Raw genomic sequence first — 25,702 nt, forward strand, 5'->3', positions numbered from 1 at the left:
ATTTTTTGTACTGGAGATTGAAAAAAATAATTTCCATCTATGCACCCATAGCTATTCACCAAAAAAAATGGTGCTGCTTTTGTCACTCGTGTAATGATAATCCCATGAAGCGACTCCACTATACCAGGACTCTACTACTCACTTCAATGTAATCTGTACCTTCTATACCTTCAATGTAATCGCTAGTTTTCTCAATTCTGAAAATAATCAATTTGAATGCGTTTCATTGCCATTTAACATTTTTCTCTTCCTCGTATTCACTTTTAGTCTGATGTTCAGATTCTCCAAATTTAGCTCTTCCATCATGATGTTCAGTTCTTTAAAATTGTCATCCACGAACATATGTGGTTTAGTATTTATCTGTCGACTTTAATGTATGATTAGGCTAGTTTAAATTTTTAAAAGGAATCCAAAGTGATTGTCTAATGACACTTTATCTTTTAAATGACTTTTTTTTTAATCCCCCGCCGCGTGGCGGAAGGGGGATATTATCACCCGGGTCGTCCGTCCGTCCATCCGTCTGGCTGGCTGGGTGTCAACATTTATAGCTGTGAGTGCGATCACTCATAAACTGTTCGCCATATCGATTTGAAATTTTTCAATGGCGGGGGATTCCCCATCTCTGATGGGTATGTTTTTTGAATGCCTCCGCTGACTAAGTCACTGGAGGCATTATATTTATGGCTTGTCCGAACGTCTGTACGTAAACCCCTTTTGAAGATGGTTAACAGCCTTGTTTAATTTTATCCTTTATCAGGATTTAAATGCCTGGTGTTGGCTTTGTGGTTCGGGTGCTGCATTAGGATCCTTGGGTCTTGAGTTCAAGCCCCTTGGCCACTGAATCAACACCAGGGGGGGGTTGACTCAGTCTGTCATCCTTCTGAGGTCGGCAAAATGAGTGGCAGTGTCACAGCCAAAAGGCTGCACACGAAGGGAAGGGGTATCGATGGATTGATTTAATCTGGTTTGGTGTGGTGCAGGCATGATGGGCCGAATGGCCACCTCCTGTGCTTTAATTCCCTGTAAATCCTTGTAAATCAGGCACATCCTTGGCCACCTCACTCGATATGGGGTCTTAAAGTGTATCCTGGGTTACCTCGCTGGAGTGAAGCCACAATGTTTTTTTTGTCCTACTCAACCATGCCTTGATTTGGAATAGGCAGCAACGATTTCTTCACCCTTTGAACCCTGGTGGGCGTTTTACCAGTTGCTATTCAAACTTCCATTTACCCGAACGGCCGGTTTACCAGCCGCTATTGAAACCTCCATATACCCGAGCGACCGGATTTTTTCCAAGGAGCCCAGGGTAGGGGAGCTGAAAGTCCATGGAGCTCAGAGTTCAAAGGATTAATGATAGTTATTATTTTTTTTTTCCACTCTCCTCACTCATATTATCGATACCGAAGAATCATTGGGTATATTGCAATGCTTGTAAACGCCCAGAGATGTCAGTGTTGTTGGCTTTATTTCATTTCTGCATATGCCATAACCTCAAGAATCTCTTTAACTCAGCCAAATAATAAATTTAAGCTCCGGAATTTAATTTAGCAGCAGTTCTGACTGCTAAAAAAAAAAAGCGTTCATTTGTTCAATTCGGACATTGCTTGGATGTTTCCTGGTGCATGGGTTTATCGATGGCAATTCGTAATCGCTTGCGAAGCCAAGTGTTCCATTGGAGTGCTTGCTTGAGTGCTTAAGCCACTTGCCGAGTGCTCCTTCGTCGATAACAGCATTGGATGTGCAGTCGGCATTTGCTGCACAAGGTTGAGGTATGTAAAAGGCACACACACGGACGTGGTACATATGGGTAGATTTGAATCTGTAGGGACTCTCCACAGGTGTGTGTGTGCATGCCATGCTTGTTACAGGTGCCATGATGGCAAAGTTTCATCCTGTATCTTCTGGAGAATTTATCATGTTTTCCTTTGTCCTCGTGACTGCTTGTTTCGAAAGCAATTGGCTATCAAGTGTGCTTTACAAAGGTTATGTGGTTTCTCTTTGTGAGTTTCAAAGCAAAATATATTTGATAACACCGGATTTTCGAGCCATTTGCCATATTAACATGTTTTTTTTGAAAAAAAAAAAATGTGTGTACCATGTCGAGGCTCGTGTAAGAGCTAATACACAGAACGTATAACAAGGCAGGAGACGAGGGGTGGGAGAGGGAAGGACAAAATAGTGGGGAACAAGGACCATAACATATCTGTGGAAGGGGAAGGGATGGGGTGGGGTACATGGGGTAAACAAGATGGTACTACAGGGACTTTCAGGAAGGAAAGCAGGGAATTTGAAGGAGGTGTATTAATGGGGGTAGAAAAGATCAAATTTTGGACAGGGGAATATATGAGATGGTGGTGAACAGCTGTTTTGAAGACATGGAGGGAGGAGTGGGATTGAAGAGAGTAGTGTGGGAGTTTGTTCCAGAGGTGGGAAAAAAGAGGAATGAAAGGGTGAAGGTGAGCAGTGATTCTTGATTTTGGCAGTTTCACTAGAAGGGGTTTTTTGGCGGACCTTGAGCACCTAGCGGAATTAAAGGAGGGACAGATCGCAGATAGAGCAGGGGGAGCTCGGCCGGAGAGGACATGGTAGAAGACAGAAAGACCACCGACTTGCCTGCGCTGAGAGCGTGAGAGACCCAAAGACTCGGCTTCATCGTGGGAGATTCCAATGATCCTAAAAGCCTTGGTTTCCACAGCGCGAAGTCGAGTTTGGTGTGAGATCGGGGCACCACCCCAGAGGGGAGAGCAGTACTTCATCAGACTGGATGAAAGTTTTGTAACTGGTTGGAAGCTCAGGTGTGACAAGGAAGGACTTTGTACGAGGTAGGACACCCTGTTGGCGACTGGCTTTGGAGGCCAGCTTGGAGAAGTTGGTTTCCCAGGAAAGCTTGTCTCACAAGGAAAGCTCCTTGTGAGCCAACGGCCATCCATATCTAGTGCCCAACTGTGTCTGCGGACGTCCTCCTGCAGTTGGGTCACTTCTTATTAGGAGGTTGGTGGCAGGATTTGCACTCCGGCCACCGTAAAACCCCTTCATTCCGCAAAAACGCAAAAAAATCTGAAAACCCACTCCGTGGGAGTACCTCCTGTGCAGCTTCCCTTCGCAGGGCAGCTCACCGGATGACGGGATTGGGGCAAAGCCTTCGGGACCCCCAATCTTTGATAGGAGGGAAACCATGGGGTAACATCCCTGGGTCAGATTGCGGGAGAGTGTGTCGGAGTGGTGCTGAGGTGTCGTCCACCAGACGGCGGTCTCCTTGGGTTAACCTGAGGCGGTCCCTTCGGGTGGGTGCCTGGAATGTCCTATCCCTAAGAGAGGATGATCACCTGTCTCTGTTATCATCTGAGCTCAAGCGTTTGGACATCGGGATTGCAGCTCTCTCTGAGGTTCGGAGACCGGATTGCGGCGAGATAATGGTGGGTGGTTACACCTACTATTGGTCTGGTCGCTCTGATGGTTACCATACCCAAGGAGTTGCTGTAGCTGTGTCCAATAAGCTGACCCCAATGATAATTGAGGTAACACCGGTCAACGAGCGTATCATGAGATTAAGGATTCGTCACTCCTTAGGTGTCATTTCCCTGGTCTCTGTTTATGCTCCGACTGAGGCGAGTGATCTCACCATGAAGGATGCATTCTACGCCACGCTCGAGTCTGTGGTTGATCAGTGCCCCAGACGAGATACACTTCTAGTCTTGGGGGATTTCAATGCATCGACTGGAACTGATAGGGACGGTTATGAGGTGTGTGTTGGTCCCCATGGGTCAGGAACTATGAACCAGAATGGCACTAAGTTCCTTGACTTTGCAAGAAGTCATGGACTTAGGGTGGCTGGTTCATGGTTTCAGCGCCCACAAGCTCATCGCTGGACTTGGTATTCCAATGCTGGCGGTGTGGCAAAGGAGATTGACCATGTCCTCATTGACGGTCGTTGGAGGATGATCCAGAACTGCAGGGTCTACCGGAGTGCTCAGTTCCTCAATACTGACCACAGGCTTGTTGTAGCAACTCTAAAGCTGCACCTTAAATCCTGGAGAATGGTACCATCCCAGCCGAGGCTGGATGTTTCCAAGCTCAGGGATGAGAGAGTAGCTGAGGAGTTTGCGAACAGAATGAGTGGACACTTGGGGGGGTCTGGGTGCTTTGGGGGGTCCTGAAGAGTTGTGGAGCGCCTTCAAGACCACCGTCCTTGATGTTGCCGGTGGATGCCTTGGAGCTCACCGCAGGGCAAAGAAGAATTTTGTCTCTCAAGGGACACTGGATACCTTTGACCAGAGTCGCAGGGCCAGGCTGAATGGCAGAGCTGAGTTGTTCAGGGAGCTGAGGCGTAAAACTGTACGTGCACTGAGGGTGGACAAGGAGGCCTATGTGTGAGGAATCTGTGAGGGGGTAGAGCATCACCTGTGGACAGGTGATTCTCATCCCGCTTACAGGGGAATTCGCGCATTACGTTCATCCGAACCCATCCCTCGGAGCACTACAGTTCGAGCAGAGAGTGGTAGGCTCTTGACAGAGGAGTCTGAAGTGAAGGCCCGCTGGGCCGGTTACTTTGAGCGGTTGTACCAGGCTGATCCCCCAACTGTCGAGTTGGACGTCAAGGGTGTTACAATCCCTGTTGCTGACCCTCGAATCAACTGTGGTCTACCTACGCTTGTGGAAACACGGGCTGCGGTGAACCAGTTGAAACGGGGCAAAGCTCCAGGGATCTGTGGCATCCATGCCGAACTTCTCAAGGCTGGTGGAAATGCTGCACTCGTGTCGTTGCATGCAGTTTTGTGCTCTGCCTGGAACACAGGCATCATCCCAACTGACTGGAAGAGGGGCCTTGTTGTCCCTCTCTGGAAAGGGAAGGGTGATCGCCAAGACTGCAACAACTACCGAGGGGTGACGCTGCTCTCAGTGCCGGGCAAGGTCTTTGCTCGGATAATTCTCGATAGGGTTTGCCACCATCTGCTTGAGCACCAGCGTCCAGAGCAGTCAGGCTTTACACCAAAGAGGTCAACGATCGACCGTATCCTTGCACTTCGTGTCCTCACCGAACGCAGACGAGAGTTTCGGCAGGGGCTGCTTGCAGCCTATGTTGATCTCTGTAAAGCGTTCGATTCAGTGAATCGGGATGTCCTCTGGAGGATTCTTGGTCTTCGTGGGGTGCCACCAAAACTGATCGATCTGATGTCTGAACTCTACTCTGGTACTGAGAGTGCTGTGAAGTGTGGTGGTACCATCTCTGACTTATTTCCAGTTGTTACTGGAGTTCGTCAGGGATGTGTACTTGCCCCCACACTTTTCAGCACTTGTATGGACTGGATTCTAGGGAGGATGTCGGAGAGATCAAGTTGCGGTGCGTCATTTGGGAATGTCAAGATCTCGGACCTTGACTTTGCAGATGATGCAGTCATCTTTGCGGAGACTTTAGACATCCTCTTGGGGGCCCTCAAGGTGCTGAATGAGGAGTCGGAGCCGTTGGGATTACGGGTTTCTTGGGTCAAAACTAAGATCCAGGCTTTCGGTGACATCTTGGATGCTGCTGTCCTGTTTGTGGTGAGGATGTTGAGGTCGTGGAGAGATTCACTTACCTTGGCAGTGATATTCATGTCTCTGCTGGCTGCGAGTCAGAGGTCAATAGACGTCTGGGTCGGGCCTGGGGAGTCATGGATTCACTGGATCATGGGGTGTGGCGCTGCCGGTACCTGTGCGGGAGGACGAAAGTCCGAGTCTTCAAGTCCTTGGTACTTCCAGTCTTGCTCTATGGGTGCGAGACTTGGACTCTGACCAAGGATCTGAGACGGAGACTTAATTCCTTTGGTACCAGGTCTCTTCGGAGAATCCTTGGCTATCGCTGGTCGGATTTTGTGTCCAACGAGCGGTTGCTGAGAGAGACTCGGATGAGATTTGTTACCTGCATAGTCCGTGAGCGTCAGTTGCGGCTGTATGGACATGTGGCTCGTTTTCCTGACTCTGATCCTGCTCACCGGATTCTCTCAGCGAGGGAGTCTCATGAGTGGAGGAGGCCAGTGGGTCGACCACGTGCCTCATGGTTGCAACAGGTTGACCATCATCTCAAGGAGATGGGGATGGGCCTGGCATCTGCCTGGCGGATGGCCAGACGGAGGCCCCTGGAGTACCGGCGGAAAGTGTACGCAGCGACGTGCTGTTCTGGCACATGCTCCCATACCTGACCTGACCTGATCGTGGCAGATGATGAGACCCAAAAACTTGAATGAAAGGACTTCTTTCAGCGGGATGTTGAGAAAGTAGATAGGGGGTGGGGTTCCAGGTGGTCCTTTTGGAGAGACATAGTGAGGGTATGCCTGGTGTTTGCTTCATAGTTAGGGTGGTGGGCTTGGGATCTGAGGATCCTGAGTTCAAATCTCACTCAGCTGTTTAATTAATACCAGATGGGGTTGACTCTGCTTGTCATCCTTCTGGGGTCAGCAAAATGAGTGCTAGCTTGCTGTGTTAGAGTGTATCCTGTGTTAGAGTGGCGACCCGTCCAGGATTGTGTCCAATAGCCAAGGAGGATGCTTAGGCAGCACCAATGCTCTGCACAGATTATGGTCCCAATAGATGGATGGATTTCCTCCAGTCAATCAAGGTGGATGAGGGTTATGTTTTCACCCCTTTCTGTTTGTCTGTCTGTCTGCCATCTTGAAATGTCTATGTAAATGCAATGTTGTTTTAAAAATTTGTTTATTGAACTTCCCCCAAAACAATGGTGAAAGCTACTCAGTTTTTGGTTTGTGTACAGTTCTTTCGTTAGTTGGTAATCACATTGACTCCAATCTGCCGATTCCTGAAAATTACTGATCTCTACAAAGTACTATTTTTTTTTGTGTGTGTGTGTGTGTATATATATATATATATATATATATATATATATATATATATATATATATATATATATATATATATATATATATATATATATATATATATATATATATATATAATGTTATGGCCACGGTTATCGAGTGTATTATGAGGGGGCTTAATCCCCGTTTCTCCTTGGAAGAGTCTGACCATGGGCCACCGCTCACGATTAACTTCGTGATACGGTAGGTTGCTTTAGAACCACGAACGCCAATCAGTTAACCACAAGTTCCAGTGTCCCCCGTCTCATTTTTCCGTTTAACTAGAGGTCACGTCTGCCAATTCCAAGCGTTGACTGCAATGGCTTCCTGAACGAGGAGCGTGCCCTCGGCAAAGCACCAATCTTATCTTGATTAGATATTAAGTAGAGCGGCCGAGCGTTTAACCGCTGGTGTGTGCCGACTATGACAGGTATTCAAATTGGTTTGGTAATTATCTCCCAGTGTATCTCAGTTCAGACAATGCTGGATAAGTGGAAGGAAAAGACAAGCACGGACAGGTTGGAACGTCAACAAGGAATTTATTAATAAGGAAAAAATAAATAGAAGAACTTTTCATTTCCTTGTGGCGAAAATAAGCTAATTCAAATCGATCAAAGTAATCGCTAGCCAATAAAGAATTAATCAGGCATTGATAGAAAAACAAAGAGTAGATGTTTATCACTTTGCCTTACTTAACAATTAAACACAAGACAAGGGTACCCAGCAGATCATTCAGGGGGGAAGAGAAATGTAGTCTCGCTCACCAAGTTGAAGTCGTCGTACGTCAAAGAAAACGTCCCGAAATGTGTGAGCGTTCCTTGGTCCGTTGCCAGCGCCCTGCCTTGCCGTGTATCCACTCGCAATCAGGCTTGAATGCCAATCGACGTCACGTCGTCACCCCCAGGTACCAAGGACGCCAAGAATCGGGTATGTCAAGAGCAGGTCTTGAGCAGAACCAGCATTAATGGTCTAAGCGTCACCCACCGTCAGGAGCCACAACCAACGGACAGCTGTTAGGAGCTGTGAGAAGCTTTAAGGCTGTCAGGCCGTCACCAACTGTCGCCAGCTCACCAACCGTCTGACTGGAACTAAATGCAGCAGCCATCTGACTGGAACTGACTGCAGAAACCATCTGGAACTGAAAATGGCCATCACCCATCTGTCACCAACTCAACTGTCCCCAGCTTACCAACTGTCTGACTGGAACTGACGAGCTGAAAATAGCCGTCACCCAGTTGTTGCCAACTGACACAAACTCTTGCAAAACTCTCAAAGCTGTAAGAACCACAACCAGCTATCGCCATCTGACTAACAAAAACGGTCCTCTAGTCCTCTTTTTGGGTGGCCTGTCTGGGCAGAGCCTCAAGCAGACTTCAGCCAAATCCACCTTGCCTATTGGCGCATCATTGCACGTGACAAACCGTTCGTCTCGCGATCATTCCTGGCCTACAATGCCATGCTTGCGGTGCTGACGAACGGCAGAAAGCAGCCATTTGCCAGAATTACCGAGCGAAAACGAAGTGCTCGAAAACGTCAACAACAATTAACACCTCAATGTTTAGCCCGATGCGAAAAAAAGCCAGCTAGCATCCATAAGTTGCTGAACGGGGTGTCAAACATCGATGGAAAGAGGTGGGTGAGCCTCCATTGAGCTAACGGCTATCTCACTTGCATGAATATGTCTGTCGTTAAGAGAAAAAGGCCATTCCATAAAAAGGGAATCTATTCTTTACCCTTCTCAACACATCAAAGTTAGAATCCCACCAGACATGGGGATGGATGTATCCTGGACATGCATTTCGGGAAATAACTGTCTGAGGACCTAAATGTTTTACGCATTTATCAGATCCGATTCTGAAATCCATAACTATATATTGTATGTATGTATGTATGTATGTATGTATATATATATATGTATATATATATATATATATATGTATATATATATATATATGTATATATATATATGTATATATATGTATATATATATATGTATATATATGTGTATATATATATATATATATATATATATATATGTATATATATATATATATATATATATATATATATATATATATATATATATATATATATATATATATATATATATATATATTACAGGGTGTCCCAAAAACTCCATACTTTTGGAAAATTAACACTTTTAGCAAAATGTAACTTTATTTACAAAACGTTCTCAACATGATTGCAATTTCTTTGTAAACACACATGAAGTCGTCTCTCCCACTCATGGTAAAGTAGTGTCAACACATCTGGCATTATGCAAGTAATTCCACTTCAAATGCGTTCCTTTACATGATCCACGTTCTGAATCTTGTCGTGTGTGATGTGCTTGCCATGTTTCCTGTTAAAGTCGATTGCAACCTTGCGACAGCTTCCCGAACCAGCCATGAGAATGATTTCAATACGTTCTTCTTTTGACAAAGGCATTCTTGAAGGGAATCTGAAAAAATAAGATGTATAAGCTATGTATGAAGAATTTCGGGAGACATTTTACTGAAAGTGTTAATTTTCGCTATACGATGTATGGAGACTTTTGGGACACCCTGTGCATGTGTGTATATATATATATATATATATATATATATATATATATATATATATATATATATATATATATATATATATATATATATATATATATATATATATATATATATATATATATATATATATATATATATGAATGATGTGTGTCATAAAGCATAACATTGTCTCTCTGCCAACTCTCTCTGTCCCATCCTCGCTCCTTGCTCCACCCCCTCATATTACAGTGCTGCACTCTCCCACACATCCGTCTCCCTGTCTCTCTCTGTCTCCGGACGTGTCTGGGTGGTGTTTATCTCTGGGCGGTGTTTGTCTCCAGATCTGTGCAGGCCTTATTTGTTTGTCTCCAGATGTCTCTGGGCGGTGTTTATGTCCGGACTGGAATTTGTCTCTGGATATGTCTAAGCAGTGTTTGTCTTCAGATGGCTTGGCTCCGGATGTGCCCAGGTGGTGTTTGTCTCTGGACATATCCGGGCGATTTTGTACTATGACCGGTAGAAAATGGATTTCAGACATTTGTTTCCATCTTCACTGTTCTTCTATGCGGAATCATTTTGATGAAACAGTATAAATTGTAATTAATGCTTCACCTCGCGCTGCCTTCCCTCTCCCCACCCTTCCTCCTCCCTCCCTCCCTCCCTCCTTGCTCCCCTCCACTGCCTCGCTCTCCCTCTTTCTCCCCCCCCTCTCTTTTCCCTGCCCTTTACTATTCCCGTCAGCAAAGCAACGGGTGGTATTTGCTGGTGATGTAATAATGTAATGTGGGCGTAGGCATATCTGGCGATGACAAAGAGTGCCCTTCTAGTTTTCCACTGTACTGTGAGCAATACAGATAAATACCACCAAATAGCAACACAAGAAAAGTGACGTGTTCGGAGTTCATTAAACCAGAGTTTTGTTTTATTATCTCGTTTGTTATGATTTTAGAATTGAGCAAGCAATTGATGTAAAAATTAGTACCCCAGAACTTTTCAGTGTACCACCCTACATATACAGTACATGTTATAATCTTATCCTTGGTTGGAATAATGTCAACGTTTTCATTCTTTCCTTTTAGGGCAACATGTTCAGGTGGAGTCATACTTTTTAAAGCGGTTTCTCAAATTGAGCTGTTTCACTGCACGACCTCGAGGTAAAATGTCTTTATGTTGTGTGCCAAAGCAAAAAAAACCTTCCTCCGCTCCCCTCCCTTCCTTTCCCCCATCGTTTACACAGCCTCTAAGGGCACAAAGTAAATATCTATATGATAATGGAGTTTAATTATCATATAGATATTTACACAGCCTCTAATGGAGTTTACACAGCCTCTAAGGGCACAAAGTAAATATCTATATGATAATGGAGTTAAGTGTTCATTATCTCCTCCGCGACGAAGCATCAATGGTCCACAAAACTCAGCTATATAGTACTTGGTATACATGACTGGATCGCGATACTCTTTAGCTCGCTATCACGAGCGAATGAGCAAAAATTAGGGGGTTCAAAAGTGAAGCCAAGGCCACCAAGTGTTCGCTATGCAGCCCGAGGTACATCACTGAACATGAGTGGTCCAGTGCTATCACATGCCTACCACAGAACAGACCATTGACAGTTTTTTTTACTATAATGGAGCTAAGTATTTATCTTCTCCCAGACGAAGCATCAATGGTCCACGAAACTCAGCTATATTGCACTTGGTATACATGACTCTGGATCACTCTACTTTTTTTCTCACAAGCAAAAATATACATACTCGCTCATTATTTCCTGTTGCTGTACTACATTTTCAAAAAAATACTGTGGCAACATATTCAGTGTCTCCACGTGATTATCTTCAATTGCAACCCCATAAAAGCCACTTGGGAATCGGCACCTCAACCGGAAAAAAAAAAGGCATGTGAAAAAGGAATGCACAGATGCCAACCCTCCCGATTTCATCGGGAGGCTTCCGAAAATTCACCCAAACTCCCGCCCTTACGATCACTATCCTTATCCTCCCGAAATTTTGATATTTTTGCACTGTTCACTAATCAGAATGTACTAGTATGAGAATTGAATGAAAAGCATCGTCTGCTACGTATAGCATGTGGTAACTCCATAACGTTCGCTGCTACCAAATTGTACGTAAAAAATTGCAAATTCAAATGAGGAGCAGCGAAACATTGGGTCTGGATCTCGCTTATGCGATCATGCACTGAGATTTAGTGCATGCGGTATGTGTGCAATACAGTGCATGCGGTATGTATGCACAGTGTATATGCATGCGATATGCTCACTGCATGCAGCTGGGCCCCGTACCAGCCCGGCGGTCGCGACCACCGTGCGGTGTTTTACAGCCGCTAGAGTTCTACGAGTCGCGCTGCAGCTGTGGAACATCGACTTCGAAGTTACCGATGCTTCAAGCCCTCGATGTTGATTACGAAATGGCAGAAAAGAAGCTTACGAAGACCAAGAAATGGTCTCAGAAGTACAAGACCGAATACAGTCTCCAATACCCGTATATTCGAAAGTCTGAAAGAGGAATTCATCATGCGTATTGTACAGTATGCAGCGTTGATATTTCAGTTGAGCACGGAGGTCGCGATGATATTCGGAAGCACGTTGGAAGCAAACGGCACACAGACATTGCAAAGGAAAGATCTTCGAGCACGAGTACCGGTACACTTCTGAATTATTTCACCAAACAAGGGACAAGCGAGGAAGAGGATGTTACCCGAGCGGAACTTCTCTTTAGTGGATTTATTGTGGAACATAACTTGCCCATATCAGTCTCAGATCATGCTGGACCTCTATTTCAAAAGATGTTTCCAGATTCAAAAGTTGCTTCAAAGTATGGATGTGCAAGAACAAAAACTTCAGCAATAATTGGTGAGTTGTCAAATGTTACTGCTTCATCTATTGCCGATATTGCTAGACTAGCTCCATTTAGCCTAGCTACAGACGGTAGCAATGACAGTGGTGAGGCCCAGCTATATCCTGTCCTGATTTCGTACTATGACAACAGTGCTGGGATTGTGAAGCAAGGTTTGCTAAGTTTGCCTGCGTGCAAACAAGATTCCACTGGAGAAAACATTTTCAAACTGCTTGATCATGAGTTCAGTGACAGGAAAATTCCGTGGGGAAATTGTTTCCTTTTGTGCTGATAATGCCTCTGTCATGGTGGGCAAGCACAAAGGAGTCACTGCTTATATCCACAAACAAAATCCAGAGTGCTACATCATGGGATGCCCTTGCCATATGATGCACAATACGGCCAAGAAGGCGGCTCAGGCCTTACCCATTGAATTAGATGACTTTCTCATTGATATTTACTACTACTTGGACAAAAGTAGTAAACGCGTCAAAGGAGTGAAAGCACTGCAAGAACTCTGTGATGCCCCGACACACAAGATTCTGAAGCATGTCGCAACAAGGTGGCTGTCCCTTGGTCAGTGCCGAGACAGGCTGATTGAACAGTGGGAGCCACTTCGCCTCTTCTTCAAAGAAGAAGTACGAAGAAAAATGCAACCAACTGTAGCCAAGACTCTAACAACGAGCAAGAAGGACGGCACTGTATCTACTGCCAGTACTGGCACTGCAGGATCAAGCACTAGTGGAGCAGCATTCACCACTACCATTGCATGCAGTATCTGCTGCGAAGAAGACAGCAGGGACAGCACCAAAACCAATGCTGAGAGCAGGTAGCATCACCGGCCCTTCATCACATTCATCTACAAAGCAGATCCCTTCAGAGTCGAGAAAGACTGTGATAGTCCCATCTACAGGCAAAGAAGGACCCAAGTTAAGTTCTGCTTTTGCCAAATCACTTGATACAAGCTCAGCAAAACCTTCGAATCAGAGGTCTTCTTCCTTGGCTGCACCTACCTCAAGCTCTCTCCTCAAACGTAAAATTGGATCTGGTACTACGAGTCTGACCTCTTCTACTGGCAGTAAACGCAAGTGTGATCGCCCTGCGGCTAAGTGTACTACGAGTTCTACAACTAAAAGCGCATCTTCCTCAAACACTGTGCAGGAATCTAGAGAAAAACGTGTCAACAGGATGTTCTTGTCTCCACAAACAAAACTCTATTGTTTCTTCCTTCGATATGCTAACAAGCTTTTTGAGAAGGGGAATCTTCTGCTCCAAAGAGACGAACCCTGTATTCATCTCCTGCACGGAGAATTGAATGGTCTTCTGAAAGATATCTTCGTATGGTTTTTGAAACCATCGGTGTCATCGGTTGCTCTGGTAAATGTACCCTTCTCTGACAGAAATCATCAGAAGAATGATGAGGACCTCATGATTGGGAACGATGCCAAACTGTATATAAGGGAACAAAGGAGTCTCAAGAAATCCACCTTCACTCTGAGTGAGTCAGACATCCAAGGTTTCTTCAGTGCAGTTCGCTCATATTATGTGAAAGCCTGCAATTACATCTTCAAAACCTGGCCGCTAGATGATGAATTAGCCAAGCATGCTCAGGTGCTGGATGTTAAGCTACACCAAGAAGTGGGGTTTGACTGTGTGGAGTTTTTCATCAAGAAATTCCCCTGTCTGTTCAGTGGCGGTGATAGTGACATAGACAGTCTTGAGAGTGAATTCGCTCACTACCAGGCAGACGCCTCCATAGCTACAATTGCTACTGAGACAGTGAGAGTGGATGAGCAGTGACATCGGATTTCACAGCTCACAGATCCCTGCACTGGTGCCAAGAAGTATCCTAATTTGAGCAAAGTGATGAAGGGAATCTACTAGTGCTTAAAATAGTGCAACAAATGAATTATGACACTGACTCGTGCTATGTAATTGAGCTCGATTCGATTGAGAGTCTAAAATGACTTTTTGGAATGCAAATACTTTGCTCTGATAAAGTCTGGATTCGTTTTGGAATAACACGTGACTTGAAATTGTGTGCGTGCGTGCGTGCGTGCGTGCGTGCGCGATTTTCAGTGACTGTTCTGCTTTCTGGGCACTTTTAACCTGCTATTGCTAGTGCGAAATCTGAAATTCAAATCGTCTTTTAAACATAATATTCAGCATTTTAACAAGTCTTTTGTTGGCTTAGCCGTAGGTGACTGGTTTAACCCTCAGGAGCCTCAGGGATTATTTTTTTGTTCACCCAGAACATTTTGTTGGCTCTCGAGGGTTAAGATCCTCAGATCTTGACTTCAACCCCCTGTCAGGCTGTTGGATCAACACCAGGTAGGGTTGACTCAGCCTATCATCCTTCTGAGGTCAGCAAAATGAGTACCTGGTGCTGGTAATGGTCATTGCATCAGTGGCACAGCTGTGCCCCAGACAATGATGCTCCTCGCAACCTTGTACTGCCCATAGAGGAGGAGGAGCATTTAAATGAAATTGTGGCAATTTTAAAATGGTTAACCATAACTGTTCTGTTCCTAAATGCAAATTGGACTCATGGAAATAGAGGAAATGTAAGAAATATCCATGGATAAGAGCTGATTGGTTCGTCACATTTCCTGTTTATCCAAGCCAGCAGAGGAAGTGGATGACACACAGACACAGACACAGACACAGACACACACATACATAGGGGGGAAATAAACACTTTTATGAAAACCCGTTTTTATTCATAAAATATGCTCCACATGGTTGCCGTGATTTTCAAAACAGATTCGAATACGTCTCCCCCACTCTTGATGAACACGCACTAGCACATCTGGTGTTATGTTTGTAAAGGCATTTTGAATACGTTCCTGTCGATGATTTATGTCTCATATCTTTTCCTGATACACCATGGCCTTCAAGTGCCCCCAAAGATAAAAAATCAAGGAGGGGGGGTGAGATCTGGGGATCTGGGAGGCCACTCCACAGGACCACGCCTGACCAATCCAGGAAACTGGAAACTGCTGATCCAATCACTGATGCATGGAAATACCATAATGAGGTTGTGCCCCATCATGCTGGAAGTTAACTGGGAAGTCGCCGTCCTCGTTTAGCAGGGACGGCATGATCGTTTCTTGCAACATGTCAAGATACATTTCGGCATTAAGATTTCCGCTGATGTAAAATGGTCCAATCATTCTGTCACCCCATATCCCGGCCCACACCATCAGCTTTCCGGCACCTTGCATCTTTGTCAGACTCATCCAGTGCAGTTTAGCATTACTCCAATAATGTAAGTTTTGCCGATTAACCTCTGCATTGACGTAAAAATTGGCTTCATTGGTAAACAATATCCCAGATGAGAAGTTTGCATCATCGTTCAATTTGCTTAATGCCCATTCACAAAATTCCATCCGTCTATCCGGGTCATCTTTACTAAGATGCTGCGCCATATGCAATTTGTATGGATTCTATTTGTTTGCTTTCAAATTGCACTTGCTACTCCATCTGCTGACGCCGCTTTCTGCAGCCAACCGTCGTGTACTTTTTCGGGGACTCTGTGTAAGCGCTGCTAGTATCCTGTCCGTTGTACCTTCATCTGTGGCTGTACGTCTTCAACCATTTTTCTGTTGATCTGCAACACTTCCAGTTTTTTTGAACTTTCTAATAAGTTTTGCCACAGTGTTGTGTATGATTTTCTTTCCATGTTTTCTGTTGAATTCCATTGCAACCTTATGACTGCTTCCTGACCCAGCCATCAGTATGGCCTCAATTAGTTCTTCTCTTGACAAACGCATCTTTCAAGGGTATCTGAAAAATATAAAAGAACATGTTAAAAACCCTATGTATGGACACTTTTGGCCCACCCTGTATATCTATCTTTTATATATTTATATATTTATATATATATATATATATATATATATATATATAGATATATATATAGATATATATATATATATATATATATATATAGATATATATATATAGATATATATATATATAGACTGCCCCGATGGATTTTGTTGCTAGGGGTTTCTGCGCATGCGCATTGAGCATTCTGGGGCAGATTACATTATTTTGAAAGTCACGTATGGATAATTTGCTGTACATGTCGTCCAAAAGTAATGTGGCAGTGCATTATATTTTATTTTGATTCCTCATTCTTGTAATTTGTTCTGCTAGCGAAGAACCCGTCATTATGGACGTGTTAATGCTTCTAGAATTGGGATATTTTTATATGACTTTCAATCCCACTCACCACCAGAGCAGCACCATACCATATTACATAGATTTTAACCACCAAGATGATGATTTTTTTTTTTTAGTATCAAAAACTTTCTGATGCACCCCATTAATACAACCACCAGTTTTCAACTCGTTCATTCAGTGGTTCAGAATGCATAGAAGTAAAAAATAAACACAAAAAAAAACAGCTCACACCAACTCGAGAGCTCTTATAAAACCTTACCCCACGCAGTCTTGAGAAAAAGTACTTGGGAAGAGTCTTAAACTCTTGCTTTGCGTTTCTGAGCCTGATCTACGTTTGTTTTGTTTATGAACCTTGCATAACAGGCGTGATGGTAACCACACAGTGCTGTGCCCCACCACATTTGTCAGAATACATAATCTCAAAAAGTTATTTTGCCCTCAGGGTATGATGGTGTGAATTCTGATTCTCAGAGCTTTTTTCATTGTTACTCTGCTCTCAGGACATTAATAGTTTCCTGCAAATGCAAGGTTTTTTTTTTTTGAAAAGTGACAAAAAAGTGATTAGTGTTCTGCAGTGTTCAAGTATATAACTCAATTGAAATAAAATTAAGATTTTAAAGGTTGTAGAAAATTAATTTCGGAATTTACCATCATTGATGCAGTGTCTTTTACACCACCTTATTTAACATGTTACATTAGTTCTTCGTTACTATTGTTGTTTATGAAGTCCTTTAAAACAGTAAGTTTCCTGTTTATAATGATTTTGAATTTTGTTTAACTGCTGGCCAAGCAGACAGAGTTAAAAAAAACAAAACAAATAAATATGCTATATCGCTCGTCTCTGCACATGCGCAATCGGAACAAATTCACAGCCAAACTACAGGTTTGTTTTCTGATTCGTTTTCAAAATATAACATTCACTTGAAATCAAGTTGTTCCTCGATCATAAACTGCCGTTTGTAGACACACAGACAGATGTGGACAGAAGTGAACCAATTGCTTAACTTTGCTTTTCGCTTCACATGTACGGAGTAACAACAGAAGCAATCAAACGCACACTTCTTGAATTATGTGTCATATACTTCTTGCTTCTGTTTGTTAGGATAGTTGGGGTAACCTTTGAAAAGGAAAAAGAGGAAGAGTGGGTAGTTGGGGCTAAATGGAAAGGGGGTTACATGAGGGAATGGGGGTTAGTAAGGGTCGGACTTTAGAGGTGGGAGGCGATGGGGTTGGAGGGAGAAGGAAGATTAAAATGATTTTCTTTTTGCTTGCATAACACTCCACTATACGTGCTGTATTTCCCCTTTCCTTGCAGTCTTTGTTCGAACTCTGTCTGTTTGAAATGATCCATCGAAGCAAGAGTTGACATTGTATTGACTCGGAATTACAGCTTCGCTTTGATAACATGAGTGTAAATTCATGGATGGAAATGTTTACATCATGTGTTTACAGGGAAACGCTACATTAGTTTTTCAGTTTTTCCCGAGCAGTTGATTGCATGCGTGAGCATTCTGAAGAAGGAGAAACCCACAGTTGCTCTACTCCATGACATAAAGGAATTTGCTCATGAAGAATCTGTAAGTGTCTAGTCTGATTTTATATTTGATGTTTGTATCAGCCAAGCTTAAGCTAGCCAGGAGAGTCAAAGGGCAATTACAGTATTCGCACTCATTGGAATTTTTATTTTTTTAGCTGTTATTAATGTTATTTGAGGCAAAAATACATCAGCGATTTTTGTGGGAGAACCTTAAACTTTAATTTTTCAAAAATTATCATCAAATGCTTACAATCTGATTGGACATTCGGCTTGATGTGCCTTTGTTTAGTTGTTGCTTTGTGCCACATTCAGCCCAAGAAGAGCAAGCCTGGCATGAATGACTTTATATCAAAGTACTTTGGAGATGGCCCTGCGAGCAATGCTGCGCGCCTCACTATGTCGGCCCAGCAGCGGCGATCCAAGCTTCACACCATGTATGTACACTGTTTGCCACCACACCTTCCTGTCTGTTCTTCTGCATCTGATCTCTGTCACCATTGAAAGTGTGCCATATATTGATGTAGTGCCTCCTCAATGTCATTTTTCTCAACAACATTCCACTTTTCTACTGTCATGCTACTCTACTCCTTCCACTGTCTATTGATGTTTACATTTTCTTTCTGCTATTTTCTATCCTACATTTTGCTGTATTTGGACATGTGTTCATACAATGTTTCATGCTCGTTCTCACCATGGCAGCCATCAGTCTAAATTGTGCACAGAAGGATGTGAACCACCAAATAATTGTAATCGTTTCCCCAAGTTCATAGACATTGAAACAACACTGTCCCAGGGGATCATTGGAAAATGTTTTTAAATCCTCTAAAATTTGCTCCAAAATATGCAGTGACATCAGTTTCTTTTTAATGTGATCATTGTTCAGTGAGATGTGTGAATGTTCTACAGGCATGGTGACTTCATTGTAAATGTTTTTTTTTTTTTTTTAATGCCTCCACACAGGACTGTGTTTTTGGGTTGTGTCTGTCTGACTGTCCGTTTGTCCATCCATCCGTTATCGGGTTGTTTTTTTTTTTGTTACCACAACTTCTGACATACTGAAGGAATTTCAAACAAACTTGGCAAAAAAATATGCACTGCAATACAAAGATGAACTGATTTAACAGGTCAAAGGTCAAAGTTAATGTGAAAATAATTGTGCAGACTTTCTTTCTTTCTTTCTTTCTTTCTTTCTTTCTTTTTCTCTCTTTCTTTCTTTCTTTCTTTCTTTTTCTCTCTCTTTCTTTCTTTCTTTCTTTATTTCTCTCTCTTTCTTTCTTTCTCTCTCTTTCTTTCTTTCATGTGACTTTTAATTAAGATCAACTGTAGCAGTGGGTTGACATCTTGCACAGGCTGAGGTATATCCATTGACACATTCACAGCAAATTATATCTATACCGATAAAAGGCAAAAATCTCTGGTTGTTTGTAAGTGTTCTACGCATGGCTACATCTTTTAAGTTACAAACTCTAAACTTGGGGTAGGAATACAACTTTGTGTCGCGGGTATCATAGGCTATGTGGCCGCAGCATCACGCTTGGGTGTGGGTGGGGGGGGGGGCGGTGAGAGGGGAGATTTTCCTCTATGTAGATGTATACTGTGCAGTGTCACCTGGTGGTGGTGGCAGAGGGTATTACAATGCCCTTCTTTTTTTTTTCTTTTTCTTTTTTTTAAACCTAGGCAACGCTGAGGTTAAAGTACTCTTTGCATGGGTAAATTTGTCGTCCTTCTCTTTCCTCCCCTCCCTCTCCCCCTCCCAATGGCAAACATCAGTCAATATTCGCCATTGCTGTTCAAACGCCATCCCCACTATGACATACTGTTGTGGGCCGGGGTTCGGTGGCGATAAACGACCACGAGGTGGAGCAGTAGGGTCGTCTCCACCGAACACCCCGGAATTTAGGTGTTGACTCTCGGATAAGTCCGAAAGGTCACGGGTCCCTTAGCGGACTGTGGTCGCCAATATTTTGACTGTGTGTGGTAGGGTTAATTGCCTAATTTCAATATACCTAAGTACCCACATCGTCCAACTACCAGGGAAAACCACACCCTCGACGGACCTCGGGTGGAATGGGCCATGTATCGAGCCCGATCCGGGTGTAAACCGAGAGGGGATTACCAAGATCCGTCGGTCCAAATGAACAATTTACGGCACGAACGGCCTTGCTACTTACTTCTCAAGCCCGCACCGTGCTGGGTCAATGGTAGAAACGACAGGCAACGAACTGGAACATTTAACAGATATTTATTTACAACAATAAAACACAGTGCAGATTAATCACGAATATTAGGCAGGCAATGTACAGTGAGCAAAAGCACTTAACAATTCTACTGAGACGGTCCGCACGCACGCACGCACGCACGCACGCACGCACGCACGCACGCACGCACGCACGCACGCACGCACGCACGCACGCACGCACGCACGCGCACACACACGCGCGCAGACCCCGTGGGTCTTTATTCGGCCCCTCAGCCCAGGAAGGAAAGGCGAGCTGGGGACCAGGGTCCTGTCGATACCTGGCCGCCTCGTGCGGTTAGGCCCACGACTGCACGTGTGGGACCCGTGGTCCGTGGGAGCTTGGATGGCGAGCAGCCCAGACTCGGCAATGAGGATACGGCGCCCAACGTGGGGCGAAACAGAAGCAATGGCAACGAGCCCAGACACTAACCCTTCTCACTCGACCGACCGCGCGACCACCAAGACCAAGACCGCTTGAACCACGACCAAGACCAAGCTACACAGACCGAGTGCTCACCACCCGACTTATTCCTGGGCGTTCTGGCTTCTCATTGGCTGGGTCGTGCGTGCGATGCTCTCCCTTGGCTCATTGGGCAGTGGAAACTCTCCATGCCCTTTTTTGGAGCGGGGCTCCGATCTGAGGCGATGGAAGCCCCGCCCACGTCTGTGCTCGGCACGCATGTGCGTGAGGAAGGCCGATGGTGGCAGGAGCGAAAGATGGATTTAAGATGTAAAAAAAAAAAAAACTCGCTATAAAAGAAACCCGCAGCGCACACATGAAATAAACTCATTAGACAGAAGGACGGGACCCTAACTATAACTCATACTTATTGAAATAACTGAACTGTGGGGACCGCTGACTGTCTGTGTGCAAGAGGCTTCCAAATCCATAACAATACCAAGGCAGCATATAGCTTGGGGAGTGGGGGTGTGGTGAATGGTTTCAAACGGTGAGTTGAGGTGATGCCGGTTTGGGTTTACATGAAACGAGGAAGTGCCGTCCCGTCCCCACCACGCCCTTCCGTATCCGCTTTGGGGGAAAAAAATAAAATTTGGTGGTGTAAGGAGCGAGGAGTGGGGCATTGTACATGGGATATTAATCACAGCCTTTTTTGATGCTGAATTGCGAATGATATACAACAACACACAAAGAGGAAGATCAAAAAAATAAATGCAACATGCAAAGCCCGTCTGCATTCAAAATGCAAAACTGTTTGTATTCAGACGTATTCAGGCATGGACACATGCTGAAATTTAAACGTAGCTCCAATCAGCCAATCAATTAATCAAATTATATCTATACCAGTATACCGGTAGGGGGCTTGGTATTCCAACGCCTGTGATGTGGGAAAGAAGATTGATCATGTGCTTGTTGATGGTCTCTGAAGGATTATCCAGAACTGCAGGGTCTGCCGGAGTGCTCAGTTCCTCAATACCGACCACAGCCTTGTTACAGCAACTCTGAAGTTTCAGCTTAAATCCAGGAGAATGGTACCATCCCAGCCTAGGCTGGATGTTGGCAAGCTTAAAGATGAGGGGGTAGATGAGTTTGCGAACAGGCTGAGTGGGTATTTTGAGGAATCTTGAAGAGTGGTGTATTGCCTTCAAGACCACCAAACTTGATATCGTCAGTTGATGCCTTAGAACCCACCATCAGGCGAAGAAGAGCTGTCTCCCAAGGGACACTGGATACCATTAACCAGTGTCGCAGGGCCAGGCTGAATGGCAGAGCTGAGCTGTTCAGGAAGTTGAGTCGTAAAACTGTATGTGCGCTGAGGGCGTACAAGGGGGCCTATGTGCGAGGAACCTGTGGAGGGGTAGAGAATCACGCCAGGTACTTTGAGTGGCTGTACCAGGCTGACCCACCAGCTGTTGAGTTGGATGTCAGGGGTGTAACTATCCCTCTTACTGACCCTCCAATCAACTGTGAACCACCTTCATTTGTTTGAAACACAGGTTGTGGTGAGCCATTTGAAAGGGGGTAAAGCTCCTGGGATTTATGGCATCCATGCTGAACTTCTCAAGGCTGGTGGAAATGCTGTACTTTTGTAGTTGTGTGCAGTTCTGTGCTCTGCCTGGAACAAAGGCATCATCTCAACTGACTGGAAGAGGGGCCTTGTCCCTCTGTCGAAAGGGAAGGGTGATCGCCAGGAGTGCAACAGCTACCAAGAGGTGACGCTGCTGCTTGGTGCCGGGCAAGGTCTTTGCTCTGATAATTCTTGAGAGGTTTTGCCACCATCTGCTTGAGCATCAGTGCCCAGAGAAGTCAGCCTTTACACCAAAGAGGTCAATGATTGAAAATATCCTGGATCTTCGGGTCCTCACCGAACGCAAATGAGTTTTGGCAGGGGATGCTCTCAGCCTATGTTGATCTCCGCAAAACATTTGATTCAGTGAATCAGGATTCCCTCTGGAAGATTCTCGGTCTTCGTGGGGTGCCACCAATACTGATCAATCTGATTTCTGGTACTGACAGTGCTGTGAGGTGTGGTGGTTCCATCTCCGACTGATTTCCAATTGTTGGTGGAGTTTGTCAGGGGTGTGTATTTCCCCTCACAGTTTTCAGCACTTGTGTGGACTGAATTCTGGGGAGGATGTTGAGAGATCAAGTTACGGTACATCGTTTGGAAATATCAAGATCTCTGATCTTGATTTCACAGCTGATTCGGTCATCTTTGTGGAGACGCTGGATATCCTTCTGGGGGCCCTCGAGGCGCTCAATGAGGAGTCGCTGGGATCACAGGTTTCCTGTGTCAAAACTAAGATCCAGGCTTTCAACAACATCTTTCATGCTGCTATCTTGTATGTACCTGTTTGTGGTGAGGATGTTGAGGTCACTGAGAGATTCATGTCTCTGGCTATGAGCCAGAGATCAATAGATGTCTGGTTGGGCCTGGGGTGTCATGGATTCACTGGATCATGGGGTGTGGTGCTCTCGGTACCTGTGCAGGAGGACGAAAGTCAGAGTCTTTAAGTCTGTGCTTCCAGTCTTGCTCTACGGATGTGAGACTTGGACTCTGACCAGGGATCTGAGACAGAGTGTTAACTCCTTCAGTACCAGATCTCTTCATAGAATCCTTAGCTATTGCTGGTCAGACTGTGTGTCCAACAAATGGTTCCTGAGAGAGACTCGGCTGAGATTTGTTACCTGTATAGTCGGTGAGTGTCAGCTGTGGTTGTTTAGACATGTGGCTCGTTTTCCTGACGCTGATCCTACCTACCAAATTCTTTCAGCGAGGGAGCCTTGTGAGTAGAGGAGGCCTTCTTGCCGACCACACGCCTTGTGGTTGCAGTAGGTTGATTGGAATCTCTAGGAGATGTTGATGGGCCCAGGCATCTGCCTTGAGGGTGGCCAGATGAAAGCCCCTGGAGCACCGGCAGAAAGTAGATGCAGTGACTTGCTGCTCTGGTGCATGCTCCCATACCAGACCTGACCTGATCTATAGAGTGCTTGCCATGTAAGTGAAAAGGCAGCACAGTGGGTGCCAGGAAGGACCCCATGATTGGAGCCAGAGCGGGCTTCACTGTTCGTTAAGGTGTGCGGTTAGGATGATTCGGGTAAGGCCAAAGGTCATGAGTGACCAAGCGAGATTGAGCCAGAAGACGAGGCCTGAGTCGGGGCCACACAACCCAGCCCGCTGATTGTACCTCGGCACAGAGTCAGAGGAACTTATGCAGGCCATGCCCAAATTTGTGGGACGCGATGAGCAAAGCTGAGTGATGGAAAATTGGTCATTTGGACGATCGCAGGACTTGGGTTTAAGAGTAAATTTTAAACGATTGTGTTTTGATTGTGTATTTCGATTTAGTATAGGTACTCTCCTTCACACCATACAATGTGGCAGCTGCTGCTAAGGATAGAATAGTGTGTTAGTCATTTGAGAAGACCTATTGAGTCCCAAATTATTAGGTAAAGGAAGGTGTCAGTCCATCTGTCAGTCATGGAAGGTCCCACCACATCAGCCCTTTAATTTTTTTTGGTGCATCATCGTTTTCTCCCCAGAAAGAGGGGTGGGAAGGGTAGGTTTTAAGCCGACCATTTTCTTCCCTGCTACCACCGACATCCGCAGCCAGTCAACAACATCATTGCTGACACTACGAGCCTGATGCCAAGTATCGTTACTGCCATCGAACATTCTGCTGCCAAGCCTGCTACAATTGCTACAAAATATGCTTCTGCTGTTTCTGACCTTTATTGCCGCCCCCATGACCATAGAACAGTTTTTATTTGCTGCCCATGGCAAATGACTTTTTTTATACTCAAAGGATCATTATTATTGTTCTATCATAAATAATTATTGCTCCCATGAACAATCTCCCCCCCCCCACCAACCCACACTCCACTCCAATAGGAACATTTAATTTTTGTATTGGTTCCTGTCATTGTTTTTTAAATGTGAACACTCATCCTCCAAACTTTTTTTTTTTTTCAGTTGCTTAAATTCTGTTTCAAAATGATAAGTATGTGCACAGGGATGGAATGTCTGAGAAGATAATATCCTGCCAGATATAATAGGCACATGACTACACTGGCTGCATGCACTGAAAGTTTTAGGATTAGAGTAGGGCAGAATTCTTATTGGTAAATCGTCATTTCTGTCCTGTCTCATCCAAACATGAGGTGAGAATTGGGGATGACTGAGAGGGAAGATGGGACGAGTCTGAGAGTGAAGATGGGACAGTTATGAAAATAACTGATGGGTTAATGCTGGGGCTAATTAGGTAATTGTTTCATAATGTTAACATAAGGCGTTTTGTCGCACCCTGTTTAGCAACTGTCAGGATTGTGTGTGTTGAGAGAGCTCCCTGTCACACTAGTCCCCATATGTATGTCTCTCTCTGTCTCTCTCTATCTCTATCTCTATCTCTATCTCTCTCTCTCTCCATCTCTCTCTCTCCATCTCTCTCTCTCCATCTCTCTTGCTCCATCTCTATCTCTCTCTCCATCTCTCTCTCTCCATCTCTCTCTCTCCATCTCTCTCGCTCCATCTCTCTCTCCATCTCTCTCTCTCCATCTCTCTCTCTCCATCTCTCTCTCTCCATCTCTCTTGCTCCATCTCTCTCTCCATCTCTCTCTCCATCTCTCTCTCTCTCTCTCTCTCTCTCTCTCTCTCTCTCTCTCTCTCTCTCTCTCTCTCTCTCTCTCTCTCTCTCTCCATCTCTCTCTCTCTCTCTCTCTCTCTCTCTCTCTCTCTCTCTCTCTCTCTCTCTCTCTCTCTCTCTCTCTCTCTCTCTCTCTCTCTCTCTCTCTCTCTCTCTCTCTCTCTCTCTCTCTCTCTCTCTCTCTCTCTCTCTCTCCATCTCTCTCTCTCTCCATCTCTCTCTCTCTCTCTCTCTCTCTCTCTCTCTCTCTCTCTCTCTCTCTCTCTCTCTCTCTCTCTCTCTCTCTCTCTCTCTCTCTCTCTCTCTCCATCTCTCTCTCTCTCCATCTCTCCATCTCTCTCTCTCTCTCTCTCTCTCTCTCTCTCTCTCTCTCTCTCTCTCTCTCTCTC

At 44.8% G+C, this 25,702-nt stretch overlaps 1 protein-coding gene across 4 annotated transcripts in view; it reads left to right on the forward strand.

Annotated features, from left to right (window-relative positions):
* Positions 1-19,132, forward strand: part of SLX4IP (SLX4 interacting protein) — a 57,711-nt gene extending 38,579 nt beyond the window's left edge. For 2 of the 4 annotated variants that reach the window (XM_085888068.1, XM_085888067.1), the window contains exons 5-7: positions 10,474-10,548; positions 17,887-18,011; positions 18,284-19,130. In XM_085888068.1, coding sequence (XP_085744194.1) covers positions 10,474-10,548; positions 17,887-18,011; positions 18,284-18,472 — 389 coding nt within the window. In that variant the 3' untranslated portion in view covers positions 18,473-19,130. Of the gene's footprint in view, positions 1-10,473; positions 10,549-17,886; positions 18,012-18,283 lie in introns of all 4 variants that reach the window. The other 2 variants (XM_085888065.1, XM_085888066.1) reach the window with 2 other exon arrangements.
* Positions 19,133-25,702: the final 6,570 nt, after the last annotated feature.

This window comes from Eptatretus burgeri, chromosome 7 (assembly GCF_056783735.1).
Source record: "Eptatretus burgeri isolate ZD-2024b chromosome 7, Ebu_testis_v1, whole genome shotgun sequence".
Classification (NCBI taxonomy): Eukaryota; Metazoa; Chordata; class Myxini; order Myxiniformes; family Myxinidae; genus Eptatretus; species Eptatretus burgeri.